Source organism: Chionomys nivalis, chromosome 3 (assembly GCF_950005125.1).
Source record: "Chionomys nivalis chromosome 3, mChiNiv1.1, whole genome shotgun sequence".
NCBI lineage: Eukaryota > Metazoa > Chordata > Mammalia > Rodentia > Cricetidae > Chionomys > Chionomys nivalis.
Genome location: NC_080088.1, coordinates 77,403,367 through 77,424,945, shown reverse-complemented (window position 1 = coordinate 77,424,945; position 21,579 = coordinate 77,403,367). Strand labels below are relative to the sequence as shown.

Here is a 21,579-nt window from a genome sequence, read left to right as displayed (position 1 = left end):
AGGAAAAACTTAAATTTAACCTTACACCTATGTTATGAAGCTACATATAGGTTTAGGTGTATAAAATAGGCCAGCAGATGGCTCAGGAAGAAAAGCCCTTGAGGCACACCCTAGTTCATATCTTTGTTGCTGTAGCAAACACTGATCAGAACCAACTTGAAGGAGGAAAGGATTGATTTGGCTGAAGGTTATAGTTGTCACCGAGAGAAGCTAGGGGATGTGCTTGAGCAGGAACTGGGATAGACTATGGAGGAAGGCTGCACCTGCCTGCTCCCTCGCTTACATTCAGCTACTTTTTAAATTCAGGCTCCTAAGCCTAGGGATGGGCTGGGCCTCTTCTATCAATCATCAAGACCACACCCCACAGACAGGCCAAGCTGGTGGAGCCAATTCCCTAACTCCTCAGTTCCCTCTTCCCAGTCTAGTTGGCCACAAAGATTAGCTATCACATAATACAAGCCTGATGAATCAAGCTCCATTTCAGATCCCACGGTGGGAGGAGAAGGCCAACTCCTAGAAGTTGTCCGCTAACTCTACATGTTCATCGTGGCACAACTCATATACACACATCACACATACAGACACACAACAATACTGCAGAAAATAAATGACAGAATCAACCCGTCAAAGACTCCGAGAAACGACTAAATCACTACTCCTCGGCCCGCATAATACTCCTCCTGCTGACTCTTTCAGCAAATTCGGTCACATTTTACTTTTTATGTGAAAAACATTTCTCACAGGTGTAAGCTTTAAAAAATGAAAACCTTTTGAAAGTCATTTTAAAAAGATAAAATAGGCTGGAGAAATGGCTCAGCGGTTAAAAACACTGGCTGCTCTTCCAGAAGACCTGGGTTCGATCCTCCGCACCCACATTGTGGTCAGAGCAATTGTAACTCTGGAGTCAGAGGATCTGACACCCTCTTCTGGCTTCCTCAGGCACCAGGTATGCAAGTGGCATCCAGATACACACGCAGGCAAAACACCGTACGCAGTAAACAAAGTACAAAGACAAAGCCCAGCATTGCTGCTGCACTTCGGTAATTAATTGCACAAGAGGCAGGAGTTTTTCTCCGAGTTTGAGGCCATCCTGGTCTACATATTCAATTCCAAGCTTGCCAGAGTTACTTGAGACCTTGTCTCAAAAGTACCACACAACAAAAAACAAACCAAACAAACCAAGAAAAAAAAAAAACCAAACAAAGAAATTCTATAAAAGGTACAAGTGATGACTATACCAAATACATATATACACATATTCAACTTACATGATGTAAAAGAAAGATTACCCACTGACGGGAGAGGAAAGGCCACTGTCTTGTCAGCTGCCTCTCTATTCTGAAAGGCACTCATGAAGGCCACACTGCCGCAGTGGGTCCCAGAGCACTGTTGATTTATGCTGAGGCCAGGCTCAGCTCTAAGGCTGGTGCCCTTGGCTCCGAAACCACCTTTGCAAGGGGGCGTGGATACTTGCTCCAGTCAGAACAAACTTCTGGAGGCAGAAGCTATTTCAAGAAAAACAGAACTTAACTGATGGAGTGAAAGAACGCTTACTTCCCTTTTGCTGCATTTCTTCTTTTAAAATGCCTCAGGCGGAGTGTCCATGGCAACCTGTGAGACCCTGCAGGAACCCCGAATGTCACCCAAGAAAAGTGGAAGCCCTAAGCAGGAATCCGGTTTCTGCCTGGGAGGGAGAGGGGCTGGGCCTGGCGAGTGTCCTTCAGAGCAGGAGTGGGATCATTCCCACACTGGACTTCTATAAGGTGTGTCCCTGACCTGGAAAAAAGGAAGAGTTGCCACAAGGAAGGGAATTTGGGCAACTTCGAGGATTGCCAGTTATGTTTCACTTCGTCTGGCATTTTTCAGGAATGCATATGGTTTTATCCACACTGTCACAGTAAAAAAAGCACTGAAGAAATCAGCCCATATCAGCCATTCTTTTAAAGCTGTCATTTTTTTCTTTTAATCTTTATGGGTGTTTGTGTGTGTGTTCGAGTGTGTGCGTATGTGTATGCCACATGTGTGCAAGTGCCCGTGGAGTCCAGACCGTGGCAGGTGTTGGATACTCAGAACAATAGGAGTTACAGGCAGCTGCTATCTGCTTGACGTGATGCTGGACACTGGACTTGGGTCCTCTGGAGGAGCAACAAATGCCAAGTCATCTCTCTAGTTCCCCTTCTCGGATTTTTGAAACACTATCTATGTAACACAGGCTGGCCTTGAACTTCTGACCTGAGCTCATACCCCTGCCTCCAAAGTGCTGAGGCTAAAGCTTTGTCTAATTACCCCTTGGCCAGATTCAAAAGTTTTGGTATTTTTTGGGGTGGTGGGGGGAGCTGGGGTGCTGTTGAGACAGGCTTTCCCTACATAGCTTGCCGGGAACCTGTGATAACCCTCCCATTCAGCCATCAGACCTAGTTTCTCACTTCAGTTGGAAACAATATTTTTAGGAGCTACTTCCTGTCATGTGATTACATTTTTACCACACAGTGAAATTTCATTTCTCTTCGAAAGACTCAATTGCTCATGAATTTGTTCTCTAGAATATTCAAGGATACCACAGTGACTTAATACCACGATTAACAATTTTTAAACCAAAGCAAACAAAGAAACTAACGAAACGACCAAAGCCATACCTGTCTCTACAGTATTATCTTAAACGCATGAACGAGAACTACGGTTGCAACTCCCCCATATCTCTACCTAACCGAGACTGAGACTGGGATCTGTGTGGCTCACAGGGCAACACTGACATCCTGGTATTAGAAGCAAACATTTCTTAACTGGCTTCTTTTTTTCTTTTCTTTTCATTCCTTCTCTTGGCAGCTGAACAAGATTTTTAGTTGGCTCCTATTTTTTATTAACCAAACAAGTTTGTACTTTGTTAAGAGAGATAAAGCTTCCTTTAAAAGACAAAAGCTGTGGAGAAAGTTATTTTACTTCTGAGAGTGAAAAACAATGTGAGGCTTATTTTTAACTTTAAATAAAATCAAACTCTGACCCTGGCACTCAGACTCTACAGTAATCCACAGTCTAAAATTAACATGAAAGTGTCCACTAGAAAATGAGGGGACATACCTTGATCAGTGGTCATGACTCCACATAAACAGTCTACCCGGGTTAGGAAGAAAATATTCAGGTTTGCTCGGTTCGAGTGTTAAATCTCTTGGCTTTAACCTCAGGGCCTGGCTGGAGATCCAGGCGGCGCACTATGGACTTCGGTGCATTCTTAGACCTCTGTGTAACAACAACTCAACGCATCACTTGCTACAGCTCCCAGGAGGCTGGCCTGCTGCTGCGTTGCTCCAGGGACAGAGGAGATGAGAATGGACAGACATCCACTTCTTAGAGTAAAACGAACAATGGTGAGGCGCAGAAACTTCCGATACAATTGAGAGCCGAGCAGTTTATAAACAGATCAGGGCCTGACCTAGCAACAACCCTTGGGGGCCCACATGAACATGGATGGCCACTACTCTTCCGAATCGCCGCGCTGGACAAAGATGCCACAGACTCGCCATCTGGAAACTAACATTAATGTTGAGTGACCTCAAGTCTATTTTGATACTGTAACTTTCTGTTTTAGTACAGCTGATTTTGGGAAATAAACTTTGTGCAGAATTAACAAACAGCACGTAACAGTTTCCAGAGGAAACTAAGTTTTGTTATTTCAGGACACAACTGGTAAAAATAAACAAGTAAATAAAAATAAAAGTATTTATGAGTTCATAGAGGGATGACAGATTAACAGACTGTTTCCCCACATATAAAATGGTGCACATGAACACATGTGAGCACACACATACACACACACACACACAACACAGGTTGTTTGTATTTAAGGACTAAGTTTTGTTTTCTGCAGATGGCAAATTTTAATATATATTTAAAATTACTTTCTTTTTAATTAAAACATAGTCACATCATTTCCTTCTGCCTCTCTCCCTCCAACCCCCCCTTTTCCCTCGAAACTGTAAGTATAATATACACTGCCTACGTATAGAAATGTGAGCCATCTTCCACATCCATTTAGTGTTTTGTTTTTTCCAAGACAGGATTTCTCCGTGAAACAGTCCTGCTGTGCTAGAACTGTAGACCAGGCTGGCTTTGAACTCACAGAGATCCGCCTGCTTCTGCCTCCCGAGTGCTGGGATTAAAGGCTGAACCACCACTGTCCGCCATATATATACAGAGTTTTCTAACAGAGAAAAGAAACCAAAAAGAAGTCTGAACTACCTGTCTTTACTTCCAGTGCAGACTCCATCCACGTGTACTGAAACGGCACTGTGCGGATCTAGGACCATGTAGCCCTGTCAAGGGTCAGCACTGCAAAAAGTCAAACGTTTCTCTGTCTCCCAAACGTCCCGCAGTCTACACCTCCTAAGCCTCCACAGCAGTATTTAAGTTACTGCCTCAGGTTTGCTCTTCAAGCGCATCCTTTTCTTCTCTGAGACCAGCTAATAGTTCCTTTGTGCCAGGTGCTGCCTTAGGCTCTCTCCAGGGGACATTTCAGTGAACCTTTACTATAAGGTAAGCATTGTACTGAAGAGAACAAGAGGGTTATGGGTTTAAAAAATTTGCCTATTCACACAAATAAAATGGTAAGCTTTAAGAAATTAATTTAAGCTGGGCAGTGGTGGCAAAAGCCTTTTATCCCAACACTCTGGAGGCAGAGGCAGGCAGATCTCTGAGTTCAAGACCATCCCGGTCTACAGAGAAAATTCCAGGACAGCCAGGGTTACATAGAAAAACCCTATCTCTAAAAACAAAAACAAAAACAAAGAAAATAACAAGTTATTTTAACAGGTTAAGATATAATTGAATTCACTTTTTCCTTTATAGACAAAAACCAGAAAACCAATATATTGTTTTCGTGGAAGCGACAGCTGAACTAAGGAGAATCTGCACTAAGGCCTTTACCTCACTGGCAAAGACCCTGGCTTTAACTCCCACATCAAACTAATTGAACAAACAAATGGGAATCCAATTGTCCACAAATAGCCAATGTGCACATATAAACAGACAAGGAAACTCCAGGCTTTTCAGTACTAACCATGGAAGCTGCTTGTCCGGTTACCCATGCACTCACTCACACTATAAACTAGCGGCACTGACTTCCAGGTAGTCAGTAAAGAGAACTGAGTACTGGCCTGCACAGAATGGATGTTAACTGGGGCTTTATTCATAAATACCAAACCCAGGAATGCTCACCAAGCTTTCAACTACATTGTGCAATGGTGTGACTCGGCAAGAACAAGGGGCAAACTAGAGACACACATGCACATTCTAGAGAAGCAATGAAAAGGCAAAGTAAGATTACTCCATATGGCAGCTTAAAACACAAAACTTATAGGGAGAGGAAGATCCACGCTTGGGCAGACAGATCACAGAGAGTCATGACAGCATCCTGTAAGATAATGAAGCTTACACAGTGCATGGTCAATATGCACAATTATACCATAAGAAGAGCTGTCTCAATGCTTGAAATCCTTTATTTCTTCAAAATTACAGAATAAAGGCAACTTATCCTTGAAGACATTCAATGATGAGGATGGACGGGAGGGTCATGAGTTTCAGGCCACTGGCTACATAGTAAGATCCCATTTCCAACATCAGCAACAAAATGAGCAAACAAAAAAATAAAAAAACAAACAAACAAAAAACAAAGTAACAACAAGACAAAATTTGCAAAGCAAACAAAATGATAGGAGGGTGATTGTTTCTGACAGCTGAAACTCAAACAATGCCTGCTACATTCCTGGCCCTTCTTATCTTCAGCAATAGATATGAACACTGGCTATATATGTTTTCTGGATTTTAAAAGATTGGAACAAATTGTAAAATGTGAACTAATTATATCTTTACATAACCCCCTTTTGCACACTGGAATGATCATGGTACACAGATGAATCCTTCTAAATAAACAGGCTCCAACACTTCCATTAATTTAGAATGTTTGTTATACATATCAACCTAGAGAATACCTATAATCCACACTAACCAAATACAGTTGTTCCCAGAATTCCCCTCTGCAGCCTTAGTGAACTAACACCCTGCCTTCCATTTTCCCCACCGCAGAGATATTATTTCTGTACACATTCTACGTGTAGTCACTTAAAGTTAACTAAGTTGTCTGCCTCAGCGTTCTCATTTAAAGCTAATATGTTTATATTAGCACATCACACATCATACAACTGAAAATGTCATGTAACAATGACAAAACCAGCTTCAGCGAATTATCTCTAATAAGTGCATCTTGGCAATAAGGGAAAATTAGAGCATGTGTACGTTGGCATTCAGCCTTGTTCAGATAAAAATGGCAGTGGGATTCAGTGAAAGGCTTGATTTTCACTTGAGAAGGAAAATTCTTATTTTCAAATGTTGTCTAACTGGGAGAAATCACCATTTGCATAGAATGACTATAATCTTACTCAGACTATTTTGTATTTATTAGCATTTATATAATAATATAATGACACCAAATAGCTTGGTATTAAAACAATTCTCTCAGTGGCTAAAAATAACACAATTAAAAAGTACAAGATTCAATCGGTATATATTCTCCATTTTTCATGTCTGAGAACCTTAGAAAATGAGGCCTAGAAATATTTATACATAAGCCAGGTGGATCCTTCATTCGCTTATTTTTCTTCTAAATTGTTTTGTATACATCTTCAAAAAGAACTTATCCTTGAATCTCTACTCTCTTATTTAAAATGGGTAACACAAACATAGTTTGTTGCCTCTTTAGTTGTATGTTCAGTTAACAGTGCAGCCACTCTCCAGCCAGGGAAGCAGGTGGGCTAGCAGCAGCCACACTGACCAGGGAGGCAAGGAGACTAACTGCAGAGCTTCTATCCTATCCCCCTCCAAATCCAATCCCCAGTCTGAGCCCTAGCTCCATAGCAGACCACTGCCGAGGCCCCAGTTCCCTAGCCCCATCTCCAATGATTACACAGCTCTTCCCCTCCTACCTTCCAGCCTCCAACTCCAGCAGGCATTTCCTGGGAACCCACGACAAAGACATTTGAGCACTATCTACCCACAAAGCCTGCTCTACAGAAGGCACTAGAAGGAAAATTCAACCTGAAGAGGCTAGCCACACCTAAGAAAAAATAAGAAACAAATAACCCAGACAATAATATCAGGAAGGGAGAAAATAAAACTAGACAACAACAAAATAACAGGAATCAGTAAACAATACTCATTGATAACTCTCAGTATCAATAGTCTCAATTCCCCAATAAAAGGACACAGACCAACAGGTTGAATGAGGCAACAGGATCCATCATCCTGCTGCAGCCAAGAAGCAGACCTTTAACATCACCTCAGGGTAAAAGGATAGAAAAAAATTTGGATGAAAGAAGCAAGAAGTTATATTATTTTAATATCTACAAAATAGAGTTCAAACCAAAACTAATCATAACAGATAGGGAAGGGCATTATCTACATGTCAAAAGAAAAAATCCACCAAGAGAATACTGCAATTCTAAACATCTATGCACCAAACACTATGGTATCCAAGTTTGTAAAAGAAACACAACTCTAACTAAAATCACATACTGACCCTCACACACTGATAGTGGATGACCCAACTCTCCCCAATGGACAGGTCATCCAGACAAAAACCGAACAGATAAATCTAGAGTTAAACAACATCATAATGGCAGATAGTTACAGAACATTTCACCCAAACAAACAAAAAAAAAGAAATATACCGTCTTATCAGCAGCTCACTGAACATTTTCCAAGATTGACCACATACTTGAACACAAAGGGAGTCTCAACAGATAGGATACTAAAATAACCCCGGCATCCTATCTGGACACCACAGAGTAAAGCTGAATATTATTTGCAACAAAAAAGACAGAGAGTATACAAACTCATGGAAACTGAATAACTCACTACTGAATTAAAAATGGGTCATGAGGCCGGGCGGTGGTGGCGCATGCCTTTAATCCCAGCACTCGGGAGGCAGAGGCAGGCGGATCTCTGTGAGTTAGAGACCAGCCTGGTCTACAAGAGCTAGTTCCAGGACAGGCTTCAAAACCACAGAGAAACCCTGTCTTGAAAAACCAAAAAAAAAAAAAAAAAAAAAATGGGTCATGAGCAAGGTGGTGGTGGCACAGCACTTGGAAGGCAGAGGCAGACGGATCTCTGTGAGTTTGAGGCCAGCCTGGTCTACAAGCACTAGTTCTAGGACAGGCTCCAAAGCCACAGAGAAATCCTGTCTCAAAAACAACAAACAAACAAACAAAATGGATCATGACAATGCTAAACAGAACGTATCCAAACCTATAGGGCACAGTGAAGGTGGTTCTAAGTGTAAGTTCATAGCACTAAGTACCCACATTAACATATAGGAAACACTCCATATTCACAACTTAGCACATCTGAAAGATCTAGATAAAAAGAAACAGAATAATACCCAAAAGTAGAAGGCTAGAAATAATCTAACTCAAGGATGAAATCATTAAAATAAAAAAACAATAACAAGTAAACAAACAAAAAAATACAAAGAATTAAGAGACAAAGAGATGGTTCATTGAGAAAAACCAATAAAACTGAGAAACGCTTAGCCACATTAACTAAAAAGCAAAGATACAAATTAATAAAATTAGAGACAAAAAAAGGGACATCAAAACAGACACTGAGGAAATCCAGAGAATCATAAGGACATACTTTAAAATCTATACTTTACCAAACTGGAAAAGTCTAAAAGAAATGCATAAATTTCTTGATATATATGGCCTACCAAAGTTAAAACAAGATCAAATAAGCAATTTAAACAGGCATATAACCCCTATTGAAATAGAAACAATAATTAAATCTCCCCCCACCCAAAATAAAGCCCAGGACAAATGGTTTCAGAATTTCACCAGACCTTCAAAGAATTAATGCCAATACTCTAATTATTCAACAAAGAAGAAACAGAAGGAACATTGACCAATTGTTTTAACGAGGCCACAGTTCCTCTAAACCTTGTAAGACAGAAAATTAACAGACCAATTTCCCTTGTTAAGATAGATGCAATAAATTCTCAAAAAAACAAGCAAACAAAAACAAAAACCCCAAACTTGCAAACCGAATACAAGAACACATAGAAAAGATCATCCACCATGATGAAGTTGGATTTTCCCCAGAGATGCAGGGATCGTTCAGCACATGGAAATTGATAAATGACATTCATAACATAAGCAGACCAAAGACAAAAACCACATGATCATCTCATTGGATAGAGAGAAAAAAAAAACTTTGACAAAATCCAACATCCCTTTTAAATAAGTCTTGGAGAGACTAGGCATGCAAAGGATATACCTCAACATAAGACAAGCAATTTACAGTTAGCCTATAACCAACACCAGCCAGACTAAGTGAAGAAAAACTCACCATTTCCACTAAAATCAGGAGCAAGACAGGATGTCTACTTTCACCAAACTTATTCAATATAGTGCTTAAGTTCTAGCTAGAGCAATAAGACAACTGAAGGAGATCAAGGGGATAGAAATAGGAAGGGAAGAAGTATCTTCATTTGCAGATATGATTTTATACATAAATGACTCAAAAACTTATACCAAAAACATCTACAGCTGATAAACACTTGAACCAAAGTAGCAGGACACAAAATTAACAGACAAAAATCGGTAGCTTTCCTATATACAAATGAAAACAGGCTGAGGAAGAAACAGGGAAGCAGTGCCTTTCACAACAGCCACACACAAAAAATATTATCTAGGAATAATTTTAACCAAGCAAGTGAAAGACTTCTACAATAAAACATTTACGAAATTGGAGAAGGAAATTGTAGAAAACATCAGACGATGGAAAGATCTCCCTTGTACATGAAGTGGTAGCATTAATATATTAAAAATGGCCACCCTACCAAAAGCAATCTGCAGATACAATGTAAACCCTATCGAATTTCCAACAGAATACTTCAAAGATCTTAAAAGAACAGTTTCCAACTTTATATGTAAACACACATAACAAACCCAGGATAGCTAAAAAATTCCTGAAAAACAAAAGAATTGTGGAGGTGTCACCACCCCAGACCTCAAATTTTACTATAGAACAGCATGGCATTAGTGTAGAAATAGACACATTGACCACGGGATCCTAGCTAAGACCCAGACGTAAGTCCACACACCTATAGACATTTGATCTTTGATGAAGAAGTCAGAAATTCACACTTGGTGGTGTGCGGGGGGGGGGGGGGTGGGGGGGAGCAGTGTCTTCAATAAATGGTGCTGGTCAAACTGAATGACTGCATGTAGAAGAATCCAGTAGATCCATATTCATCACCCTGCACAAAACAATTCCAAATGGGTCAAGGACTTCAACATAAGACCAGAATCACTGAATCCAACAGCAGAGAAAGTAGGGAATAGTCTTGAACTTTACTGTCACAAGAAAAGGCTTTCTAAAGGACACAGACAACAGGCACTAAGAACAACAATTAACAAACAGGACCTCAGGAAGTTGAAAAGCTTCTGTTTGGCAAAAGATACCATTATTCAGACAAAGTGACAGACGTCACAATGGAAAAAGATCTTAGTAATATCCAATACAGGGTTAGTATCTAAAGCAAATAAAGAATTGATGACGACAACAACAACAACAAGCAGACATCAAGGAAAGAACATAGTTAAAAAGTGGCTTACAGGACTAAATGGAGAGTTCTCAAAAGATGAGACACAACTGCTAAGAAACACCTAAGGAAATGTTCCATATCCCTAGTCATCAGGAAAACACAAATCAAAACCTCTCTGAGGCTTCACCTTACATTGGTATGAATGGCTAAGATGAATAAAACAAAAGACAGCTTATGCTCCTGAGGATGCAAGGTAAGGGCACACTCATTCAGTGCTGGTGGGAGTGAGTGCAAGCTTGTACAGCCACTACGGAAGTCAATGTGGCGGCTCCTCAGGAAGCTGGAAATAGATTTCATTCAAGAACCAGATATACCCAAAGGACACTTCATCCTACTCCAGAGACATCTGCTTAGTCATGTTCACATGTGCTCTATTTATAACAGCTAGAAATTGGGGGGAAAAGCCTAGATGTCCACCAGAGAATGAATGAAGAACATGTAGAACATGTATACAATGGAGCATTTAACAACTCAGATGTTGAAAAAATAAATCATGAAATTCCCATATAAATCGATGAAGCTAGAAAAAGTCATCCTGAGTGAGGTAACCCAGACCCAAACAGACAAATATGGTATGTACTCACTCATATGTGAATGGTAGCTGTTAAGTCTTTGATAGGCACACTACTACCCGTAGAACTCCAGAGGTTAGGTATAGTGTAAGGGGCTCGTCGGGCGGGGGTACTAACATAGGGCAAACAGAGTAGATAGTTAAGGAAAGATGAGGGGCTAGAATAGGGGATTAAATGGAGGTGGGGTGAGAAGCGGAGGGTAAGGGAGGGAATATGAAAAGGGGCAGTTAACACTAAGAAGTCATTTGAGGAGTTACATGGAAACCTACTACAGTAGAAACTTCTTAAATACATACATATATGAAAGAAATCTAAACAGAATCAAAAAAAATAAAATAAAAGCAGAGACAAAGCCCCAACTAGACATCGCTTACCACCAAAGGAAACCTACAGTGTCAGGAGCGGCTTCCATCTAATTGAGTTGTTAGCCAAAGGGGTCCCTTGGAAAACTCCCCCAAATAACTCAGGCTATTGCAAAGACTGCTGGTGGCTCCCCACAAACTTCTGATAAGGCCCTATTGCGGAAGATAACACCTACATAACTCACTGAACATAGATAAGTGAAGCTGGCTCCTTCCGGGAGCCTTCACCCCTACTGACTAGTGCTCATGGTACAGGAAGGTACTCTGCACGCTACCCGAGGAGAAATGTAAACACCAACCCAGCTACAAACTCTGAAATCTACAATAGTGACCCGCCTGCATGATATACTGGTGCCAAGAGCGGCAGTAACCAATTACTATCTGATTGGATTTAAGGCCAACTCCATGACATTGAACTCATGCCTATCACTGCTTGTGTGGTCAGGAAACTGAGACGAGCTAGGTCATGGGCCTAAGGAAAAAATAACTACTGTTCTACTAAAAAAAAAAAAACCAGTACAATGACTCCTACAGACATTCTGCTATACTCATAGATAAGTACCTCACTCAGCCATCATCAGAGAAGCTTCCTCCTAAACATCATAGATGGGATCTAACACAGAGACCTACAACTGGACAATGGGCAGAGTAAAAGACCTTGGAACACTCAATCCTACTTGGGGTGTCTCTATCAAACCCCTCCCTTCATGTCTCAGGGGAAAATGTGGAAGAGGAGGCCGAAAGATCATGAGAGCCAGAGGGACTGGAAGATCCAAGGAAACTGTCTTTCAGACACAACAGGACTGCCACACATATGAACTCCGAGACCATGGCAGCATTCACAGATCCAACCCAAATGGAGTCCCAGTGCTCAAAGAGGAAGTGGACATGAACTACCATCCCTAACCTAGAACCTACATCCATTCACAACTGCTGACAGAGAAAAGGCAATTTTCTCCAAGGAGTCTCCCTGGGTATACATTTAAGGGAGGCCCCATATCCAGCTGTAGACAGCCGACACAAAAATTGAACTCAATGGTACTTTTGGAAATGTTCTATCTTATAATGTGTTGTTTTATCCATTATGGGTCCTGATGTTGTGCCTCTCTCTTCTCTCTCTCTGTAGGTGTGTGTGTCTACATGTGTAAGTGTTTCTCATGTTTTTGTTTTTTCTTTTCTGTGTCTGTTTGTTTTATTCTGGTTTGTTTGTTATTTTATTGACTTGTCTAATTTCTAAAGAGAGAGAGAAAGAAGGTATGGGATTGGAAGGGTGGAGATGTGGGGAGGATCTTGGAGGAAGTGAAAAAGGAGAAACCACGATCAGAATATACTGTATGAAAAAAATAAAATACAAGGTTTAAAGGGGAATTATTACAACAAAAATCATCGTTATAGTATTATCATAAGAAAATTATTAAAATGTAAAAGGTTTAAAATGGATCCATCACAATAAAAATTATAACAATTAGAATCTAGTCTGCTATCTATCTATGCTTCCCAAGTTCAACCAGGCAGCCCCCCCTTGCTTTCTAAATCCTGTGTGCTTAGTCAGCTAACCAAACATCCCATGCTATTTCTCTGGAAAATTGTCGAACTTTTGTTTTGGTCCCCTCTTTGGACAGCTGATAGGCAAGGGGACTGTAGACAGTCACTTCACAATGAAGTACATCCAAACCTTCATTCTACCGTCTTGCTTTTGTTCCCAAATATCTGGCTAATGGACTGCCGCTGAAGTTTGAGGTGTGTCTGGAAGCATATGCAGTGTCTCATCAGGCAGCCAAAGAATAGAAAGGTTTAGGCCTTTATAGCGAGGGACTCTGATAGGTCTGCCGATCTCTATGGTTCAGGTCTTTGCAGTGCCACAAGGCACAGCTGACCGAGATAAAGCATACACTCTACAGGAGGCCTTGTAGGCTTTGCACTGTTCACCTTCCCCCTCCTATCTCATGTCCTTCTTACTACAAATATGCTCCCAACAGTCACTTGGGTCCTGAGAAGGGGAAAAATGTGTTTATTTGTGGAACTTTCACAGGAACCTAATTTTAATCCAACTCTGAAATAAGGACGCAGGTCCCAGAAAAGCCTCCTCTAGGGTTTTAAGAAAATAAGATGTGGGTTTTGCAGTTGGCAGGTGAAAGAAAGGGCAATTACAGGCAATTACACTAATTTGGGACAGCAAAGAGACTTTCATTTGTCTAGGTTTCATTGCTCGCCTGATCCTAATTTCTAATTTCTTCAAAATATTCTCTCCTTTCCCCAAAAGCCTAACAGCTAGCTGGGTTAACAGCAGCCACAAGTCTTTAGTATTGGCCACCAAAAACATTTTCCTATGTTTGTTTAGTGTGTGTGTGCAAACGCTCATTGTCTGATTGTCTGCTTCCATCATGTGAGTCCCAGAGACAGATCTTAGGTCCTCAGGCTTGGATGAAAGTGCTTTTCCCAGCTAATCCACCTCATTGGCCCATGCTACAAAATTCTGCAAGGCTTCAGTAAGAATGTGAACGAAAATATATGCAAAATGTAACCAGTTAGCCTCCTAATTTATTTCTTCCTCCAGTCCCTTCTGATACATAATGGTACTGTTAAACATAGTTTCTCTTGATATAATCAGTAGTATGGTACGATAATAAATTTCCAAGGGAAGAAAATTAGTAAAACCACATTCAGAAAACTTCTACAACATGGTCCAAGTTATCATCTTCGTGGGGGAAATAAGGTCAACGATCAAAAGAACGCCAACTTTAAATAGCAACACAACCCATCACGTTTCTATCAACTGAGCCTCATCTGACAGACGGCTACAGGATAAATTACAAAAATATCTGAAATTTTCTTATTATTATCCTGTCAATTTCTGTTATATATATTTCTATATTGCCACCCATAACAGCAATGCTGAAACAGAGGTGTGCTTTCTGTAAGCAGTCTCTGCTACTGAAATATGACTCCGTGCTGCCCTCAACGTGGGATGGTAAACAGATGGCTAGGACTCGGGTTTAAAACTGTTTTTTTTTTTATTAACTATACATAAGTGTTTGCCTGCATGTGAGCATGTGCACCATGTGTGCCTGGTGTCCATGCAGCCAGAGCTCCAGTGAGAGCCATTGGAACTGGAGTTACAGACAGTTGTGAGCAGATGTGTGGGTGCTGAGAGCCACCCACATCTGGACCCTATAAAAAAGCAGCAAATTCTCCTAATCACTGAGCCTTCTGTGTGGCCCCAAGACTCAGGTTTAGAACACTAGAAATTTAGAGTTACCAGCAGCAAATTGGAGTTTTTAAAATTAAATCTAAAACTTAAATTCAAAATCCTTCTAATACGGATGTCAAATCACTGGAACTCATTATGTGGCTCATACGTTGGCCCCTGGGGATGTTTATAAAAAGCCCTGCTCATTTCCTTCCTTGTTCACAGTTCCTTCAGTCAAACCAACTATATTGGTCTTTGGAGCCATAGGGATCAAACATGACTATGTGTCTTGGCCCTTGTCGAGTTTTTTTTTTTTTTCTTCAAGTGTTAATTCTGTTTTATTAGCCAACTGGAAACTAGACAATTCTCCAGTCCAGGGAGACATTAACTTAATCTTCTTCTTCATCATCACCAGCTCTGGCACCACCCTGGCCCTTCTTGGCATTCTTCCTCTTCACTCGGCCCGGTTGTCCACCACCATAAGGAGACCGGAGGGAGAAATCAATGTGCTTCTGGGAGTCCAGACGAACAATGAAGGACGGGATGTTCACCACCTGCTTGCGGACCCTGATGTGACGCTGGCGGATGAGCACACGGGCATGGTGAATAGATTTAGCCAAACCCAGCTTGAAGACCTGGGTCTGCAGCCGCCTCTCCAAGAAATCCTCAATCTTCAGGCCCAGGATGTAATCCAGCTTCATCTTGCCCTCATCCAGCACCCCAATGCGAACAAGTCGCCTCAGCAGAGCATTGCCTTCAAAAAGACGCCGTGGGTCCTTTTCGTCCAGCGTTAGCAGCTCTCGGGCGGCCTTGCGGATCTTGGCCAGGGTAAATTTGACTCTCCACACCTCACGCTTGTTCCGGAGCCCATATTCTCCGATGAGTTTCAGTTCCTGGTCGAGACGCGACTTCTCGAAGGGTCTCCGTGGGGTCACATAGGTCTTACGACAAACCCAACTTCTGGCAACCGGCATGTTGGCGTCTCTAGGCCTGCCGCGCCCCAAAAAGCCAACTAGGCAGCACTCCCAAAGCTCACCTAGGAGCTCACGACCGCGACAAAGAGCCCTTGTCGAGTTTTTGTTTTTATTTTGTTTCATATAAAATATAACTAAATGTCCTTGTGATGCTCTTTAGTACTTCTTCCCAAAGCTTCAGAGAGCACGGTGGATGACCCTTCACTCTTAGGATCAGTATGCACCTTTGCTTCAGAGAGCACGGTGGATGACCCTTCACTCTTAGGATCAGTATGCACCTTTGCTTCAGAGAGCACGGTGGATGACCCTTCACTCTTAGGATCAGTATGCACCTTTGCTTCAGAGAGCATGGTTAATGACCCTTCACTCTTAGGATCAGTACGCACCTTTGCAAACACTGCACACAATTTCATTCAACTGCCTCTTCTCAAACAGCAAAAAGGGAAGCTGTCAAGAAAACGGTGATTGGCAAGTTCGGTCAGAGTTCTTCCTCTTGCAGGTGCGCAAAGGGTGAGGAAGGTTGTCTAGGATGGTGGTCTCCAAACTTCCTCATGGAATATCCCTTTGAGTATAAAATTTACCATAAATATCCAACGTATCAATGAACTAATATGTACATTATAAAATAAAAACTCACGATGGGGGCTTGAGAGATGGCCAAGGGGGATCTCTGGTTGCTCTTCCAGAGAATCTGGGTTTGGGTCCCAGCACCTACATAGTGCTCACAGCCCTCTGTAGCTCCAGTTTGAGGAGACTTGACAACCTCTTCTAACCTCTGCAGGAACCACATTCACATAGTGCACATACATTCCTGCACGGGAAAGCACTCATACACATAAACAATAAATCTGAAGACGACAGCAACTTAGGATGAATAAAGGCTAACACATGAGTACACATGCTCCTGTTGTTTTAAAAATCTTGCTTACATACTTCTGAAAGAGTCTCCTTCCATCCATGCTCCGTGTTGATGGCTGCTCTAACCGAGGGTTCACCAGTGCACTTTCTCACCCAAGCTCTGGACCTATAAATCCCACCTGCCAAAGAGACAAAGTTTGTCCCAAAATTCTAGCAATTTTCCATCTGTATTGCAGATTACAAGGAGCTGCTTTATTTATCTTTTTCAAGCTTGATCTAAAGTCTACTAAAACTACTTCAATGATTGCTACAAAGTTAAAAGAATCTTACTGCAATAAGGATATATACACAGAAGTCAGTTTTGAAAAGAGATAAACAATACACTTAACACCTAACCTAATGGAGACCAGTCCAGGCAATGTTTAAATATCTTTTCTCTAGTACCCTTTCCCAACACTCTGCACTGAAAGTACTTTCTCATTCAAAGGTCACTCTGACCTCCAAGGGAAAGACTGTATAACCCATGAGGAAGACTAAACGCTACACAGGAGAGTCGTCAAAATGAGAACACGTGGACCTTTTGTATTACACTTGTTTAAATCCTATGCCCACGGTGTAGCCTGTGTTTGTGGCCAAGCGGTACCAAGTACTACCAGAATTCCACTGCCTGAGATAATGTATTATCAGTCAACATAACTGGCGAACTGTAAAATGGCGGGACAAAGGACACAGTGAGCTTGCATGTTCACCATCCACACTGCCACCAGAGTTCCTCGTAAGGATCAGATCTACTAGACATATTTGAGGCAGAGAATAAAGGCGCCAGAGAACCTCTACGAATTAGGAATGCTGCTAAGTGTGGTGCTTCAGGCCTGTATGCCAGCACTCAGTAGGCAGAGGCAGGAGGATTTCTGTGAGTTAGAGAGAAGGTTTAATAATGAGTTCAAGCCCAGTGGATTTGGGCATCAGGGGAGTGCTGAGTCTTTTTTTTTTTTAACTTCTTATGAAAAACATTTTATTTTGTCACCTGCTTCCTGTCCCCAATAGTCTGTCCGCACACATCAGCAGACTATTGCCCTGAAGAAAATGGCGTCTAGAAGACATATTAATCATATTTGGGTTCCTAAACAGTTCTCAAGGATCTTACACATTTCATCTTCAACATTTAAATTATTCCTAAGACTTAAATCATAAATATGATTTATACTGATTAGTTTTTAACTGTCAACTTGACACAAACTGGATTCTCCACAGAAGAGAGAAGAACCTCAGCTGAGGAACTGCCTCCTGCAGGTTTCCTGTGCGCATGCTCGTGGGGAACTGTCTTGGATAACAGTCATACAGGAGGGCCCAGCTGCGGAGAGCACCATCCCTAGGCTCCAAGAAATCAAACAATGAGCAAGTCAGAGGGCTCCAGCCAGCAAGCAGTATTCTTCCACGTCTCTGCTTCAGTTTCTGCCTTGAGTGTCTGCCCTGGCTTCCCCCAGTGTTGACCTTATCTGGAAGTGTAAGTTGAAATAAACCCTTTCCTCTCCAACTTACTCTGGGTCATGGTGGTTATTATAACAACAGAACGATCAAAGATAGGACTTAAACACATTATAGCACCAATGCTAAAATAAAATTATGACCTGGATCAGCCATATTTTGCCTACCAAAGTATTGAAAAACCAGATGATTTCAAGTCTCTGGCTTCCAAAATTTTAATCATGTTCTCTAGATCAGTCTAGACTGCAGAAGAAGAACTAATGCTGTAATTTGATGATGAAATATAATCTCCACACTGAAAAAAATTCAAAGAATTTCATTGGTTTATAAATTCTTATCTGAAAGCAACAGAAAAGTGCTGGGTGCATACAGGAGGGTGGAGCTAGTTATGCACAGGCTCCAGGGTTGATCCTAGCACCAAATAAACAAACAAACAAACAAATAGAAACGAAATAAGATAATCTGGTAAAGAAATATCTGAATAAAATTATCTCAGGCTAAAGACATAAATTAAAATAAAATTTTTTCCAAGCATGGAATTCAAATAAATGGTCATAAATTATGTAGCCCAATACTAAAGAGACTGTCAATCTAAGTCCTCGCGAGAAATGTAAATTGAAGCAGCAACTGATAAAAAATACCAGAAACCTGCAAGTCACCTTCCTCTGACGCTTTAACCAAGTTCTTCTAAAGAAAAAGCCATCTACATCAAGACAAATTAGGATGAACCCATCAGACCACCACCACCAACAACAGCGTTCTTAAGACATGTATGTTGCTCAGGCTGACCCTGCACTCCTGGGTTCAGCAATCTGTCTAGCTTACTTAGCCTCTGATTTAAGTGGGACCATATATGCTGTTACCAGACCCAGTCAAACTTAGGTTCGATAACTATAGTCTTTCCTCAAGAAAAGAACAGTTTGGAGCATACAGGAGGTGCACAAGTATTTGACTTGAAAATATGTTAATAGTAAGTTTTTCTAAGAATCTGGAAACTATTTGAGTACTCACTGAGAACGTGCTTGACCTGAAATTGCCCAATGAAATTATGGTCATTTTCTGAATTTTTATTATATTATTCAGCAGTATTTCCAATGCTAAATCATAGATGTATTCATCAGATAAAGTTATAACTTTAAACCAAGTACCCAACCACCCAACACACATTCTTCCTCTGAGCACTGAGGTGGCTCACAGAACTCTCATAGACCAAAGGCATTATCTTTAAAAATGATGTATACTCTAAATAAAACTCACAAATGTGTTTGGGTTTAGAATGAGGGTTTTTATTCTACTACAGCACATTTAATTCTATTTTAAATTAAGTTTGTCTAAGCTCAGTACTCAGGAGACAAAGGCAGATCTTCGATTACAAGGCCAGTCTTGTCTACATAGCAAGTTCTAGGACATCCAGGGCTACACAGAGTAAGTAACCCTGTCTCAAACCCTATAGACACACACACACAAAAACAAGTTTATCTAAAATGCCACCTTATAATTCATGTCCTTTGCAGTTTATTAAGCATCAAAGTAAGGATTTATGTTTGGTATTAATGACCCTTATCAATGTCCACATTAAATAACGAGCCAGGATGGTGTTCACAGGATCATAGTACTAAGGGCAAAGTAGGCATGGTGACTATATTAACCACAGCCTTGAGGGGGAAATTAGCTCCAGTTTGCAGCTTAATCTCATCTTTTCAGAGCATTTTTAGGTATTTTTTTCTGCTTACTAATGCTATTTTTTAAAAATTGTTTTCTGTGAATAGTTTCAGTTCTGCTTTGGGCAAATTTAGTTATATTAATGCAATGGCTTGGGATTAACAGTAAGATATATAGTTAGGTGAGGTTTCTCAGCGGGGTCAGGGGCTATAGCTCAGTGGTAGAACACAAGCCTATTATGCTCGAGGCTGTGAGTTCAATTCCCACCACACTAAATAAAAGTGAAAAGTCGGGGGCTGGAGAGATGACTGAGTGGTTAAGATAGCTTTCTATTCTTGCAGAGGACCTGATATGAGTTCTAGATCAAGTACCTCAAGAGTGCCTGTAACTTCATCTTTACAGAATCCATACCTTTCCTGTCCTCCGTGGACATTCAAATGCATAAACCCACACACGGACATACAATTACACCAGGGGACACTAAAATGCACATATCGACACACGGACATACAATTACACCCAGTGGGTACTCAAATGTATAGACCCACACACGGACATACAATTACACCAGGGGACACTCAAATGCACAGACCCACGCAGGACATACAATTACACCCAGTGGGTACTCAAATGTATAGACCCACGCAGGACATACAATTACACCAGGGGACACTCAAATGCACAGACCCACGCAGGACATACAATTACGACCATAACTAAAGCTAAAATAAGTGTTTTTTCTAAGTGCAAAATAAAATCAAGTTACGCATTGAAGTAGCTATTAGTCCTTGTGGCTGAAGACTGCTATTGCCATTATCTTGATGAAGAGCTTAGTCTGGCTGCCAGAGAGGGCTGAGCAAGTAAAGGTGCCTGCTCCCTAGCCTGAAGACCTGAGCTCAACCTCCCCCCCCGAAAGTTGTCCTCTGACCCCCACGCATGACTCCTCCCCCACCAATGGGGAAAAGAGCTTACTTGCCTCCAGCTTTAAAAGGAGTAAATATATCCAAAATCAGGTTTTTTTAAAACTTCAAATCTGCCTTCTTCTATGGATTTTTGGTTTCATTTCTATATCCAGAAGACACAAGCACTCACAAGTATCCTCAAGAACACAGGTTCTGTCTGCCTGCTTCCCTCAGCACTGTCAGAAGGAGGCAGGTTTTAAGCAATTCAGGAGGAAACAAGTAGGCTGTGTGCAATGGCTCCACCAGCAGAATGTTGAATGCCAGCAGAGATACTCTTAAAAGAATAGCAGGGATTGTGGTCTATGGTTTTGTTTTCTTGTCAAACTGACACAAGTTTGAGTCATCTAGGAACAGGGAACCTCAACTGACAAAATGACTCCACAAAAGTGACCTGCGGGCAAGCCAGATCATTTTCTTGATGAGTGATGGACAGCCCAGCCTATAGTGGGTGGGGCCATCCCTGCGCAAGTGCTTCTGGGTAGTCTGAGAAGGCTGGAGCGAGCCGCAGCAAAGCCTGTGAAGAGCCGCTCTCCATGGCGCAGCAGTAGCAGCATGAGCTTCAGGTCCCTGCTCTGCTTGAGTTCCTGTCTCGCTTCTCTCCGTGATGAATTGTGATCTGGATGTGTAAGCCAAATAAACCCTTCCCCTCCAAAGTTGTTTTGGGACAATGTTTTTGCACAGCAACAAAAGGAAAACCGGAAAAAGGCAGGTTAGAAAAAGCAAAACAAATACCTAAAGACTCTGACTCATTCAGGAAGAGAGATTTACCATTCACCATAATTTCTCAGCTCTACCAGCGAAGCCTCCGATTTCTTAGCCTCAAGCACTTTAAGGAGGTTTGAGAAGGACTTATTCTTTCC

General features: G+C 41.4%; 2 protein-coding genes across 5 annotated transcripts in view; both read right to left on the bottom strand.

Moving 5' to 3' along the window:
• The window catches only part of Fgd4 (FYVE, RhoGEF and PH domain containing 4), a 157,799-nt gene that overhangs the window by 96,466 nt on the left and 39,754 nt on the right, over positions 1-21,579 (bottom strand). The gene's annotated exons all lie outside the window — the stretch shown is intronic.
• LOC130870949 (40S ribosomal protein S9-like) lies at positions 15,101-15,822 on the bottom strand. Its single transcript, XM_057763930.1, has one exon. The coding sequence runs from the start codon at positions 15,747-15,749 to the stop codon at positions 15,165-15,167; it is 585 nt and encodes a 194-aa protein (XP_057619913.1). The 5' UTR covers positions 15,750-15,822; the 3' UTR covers positions 15,101-15,164.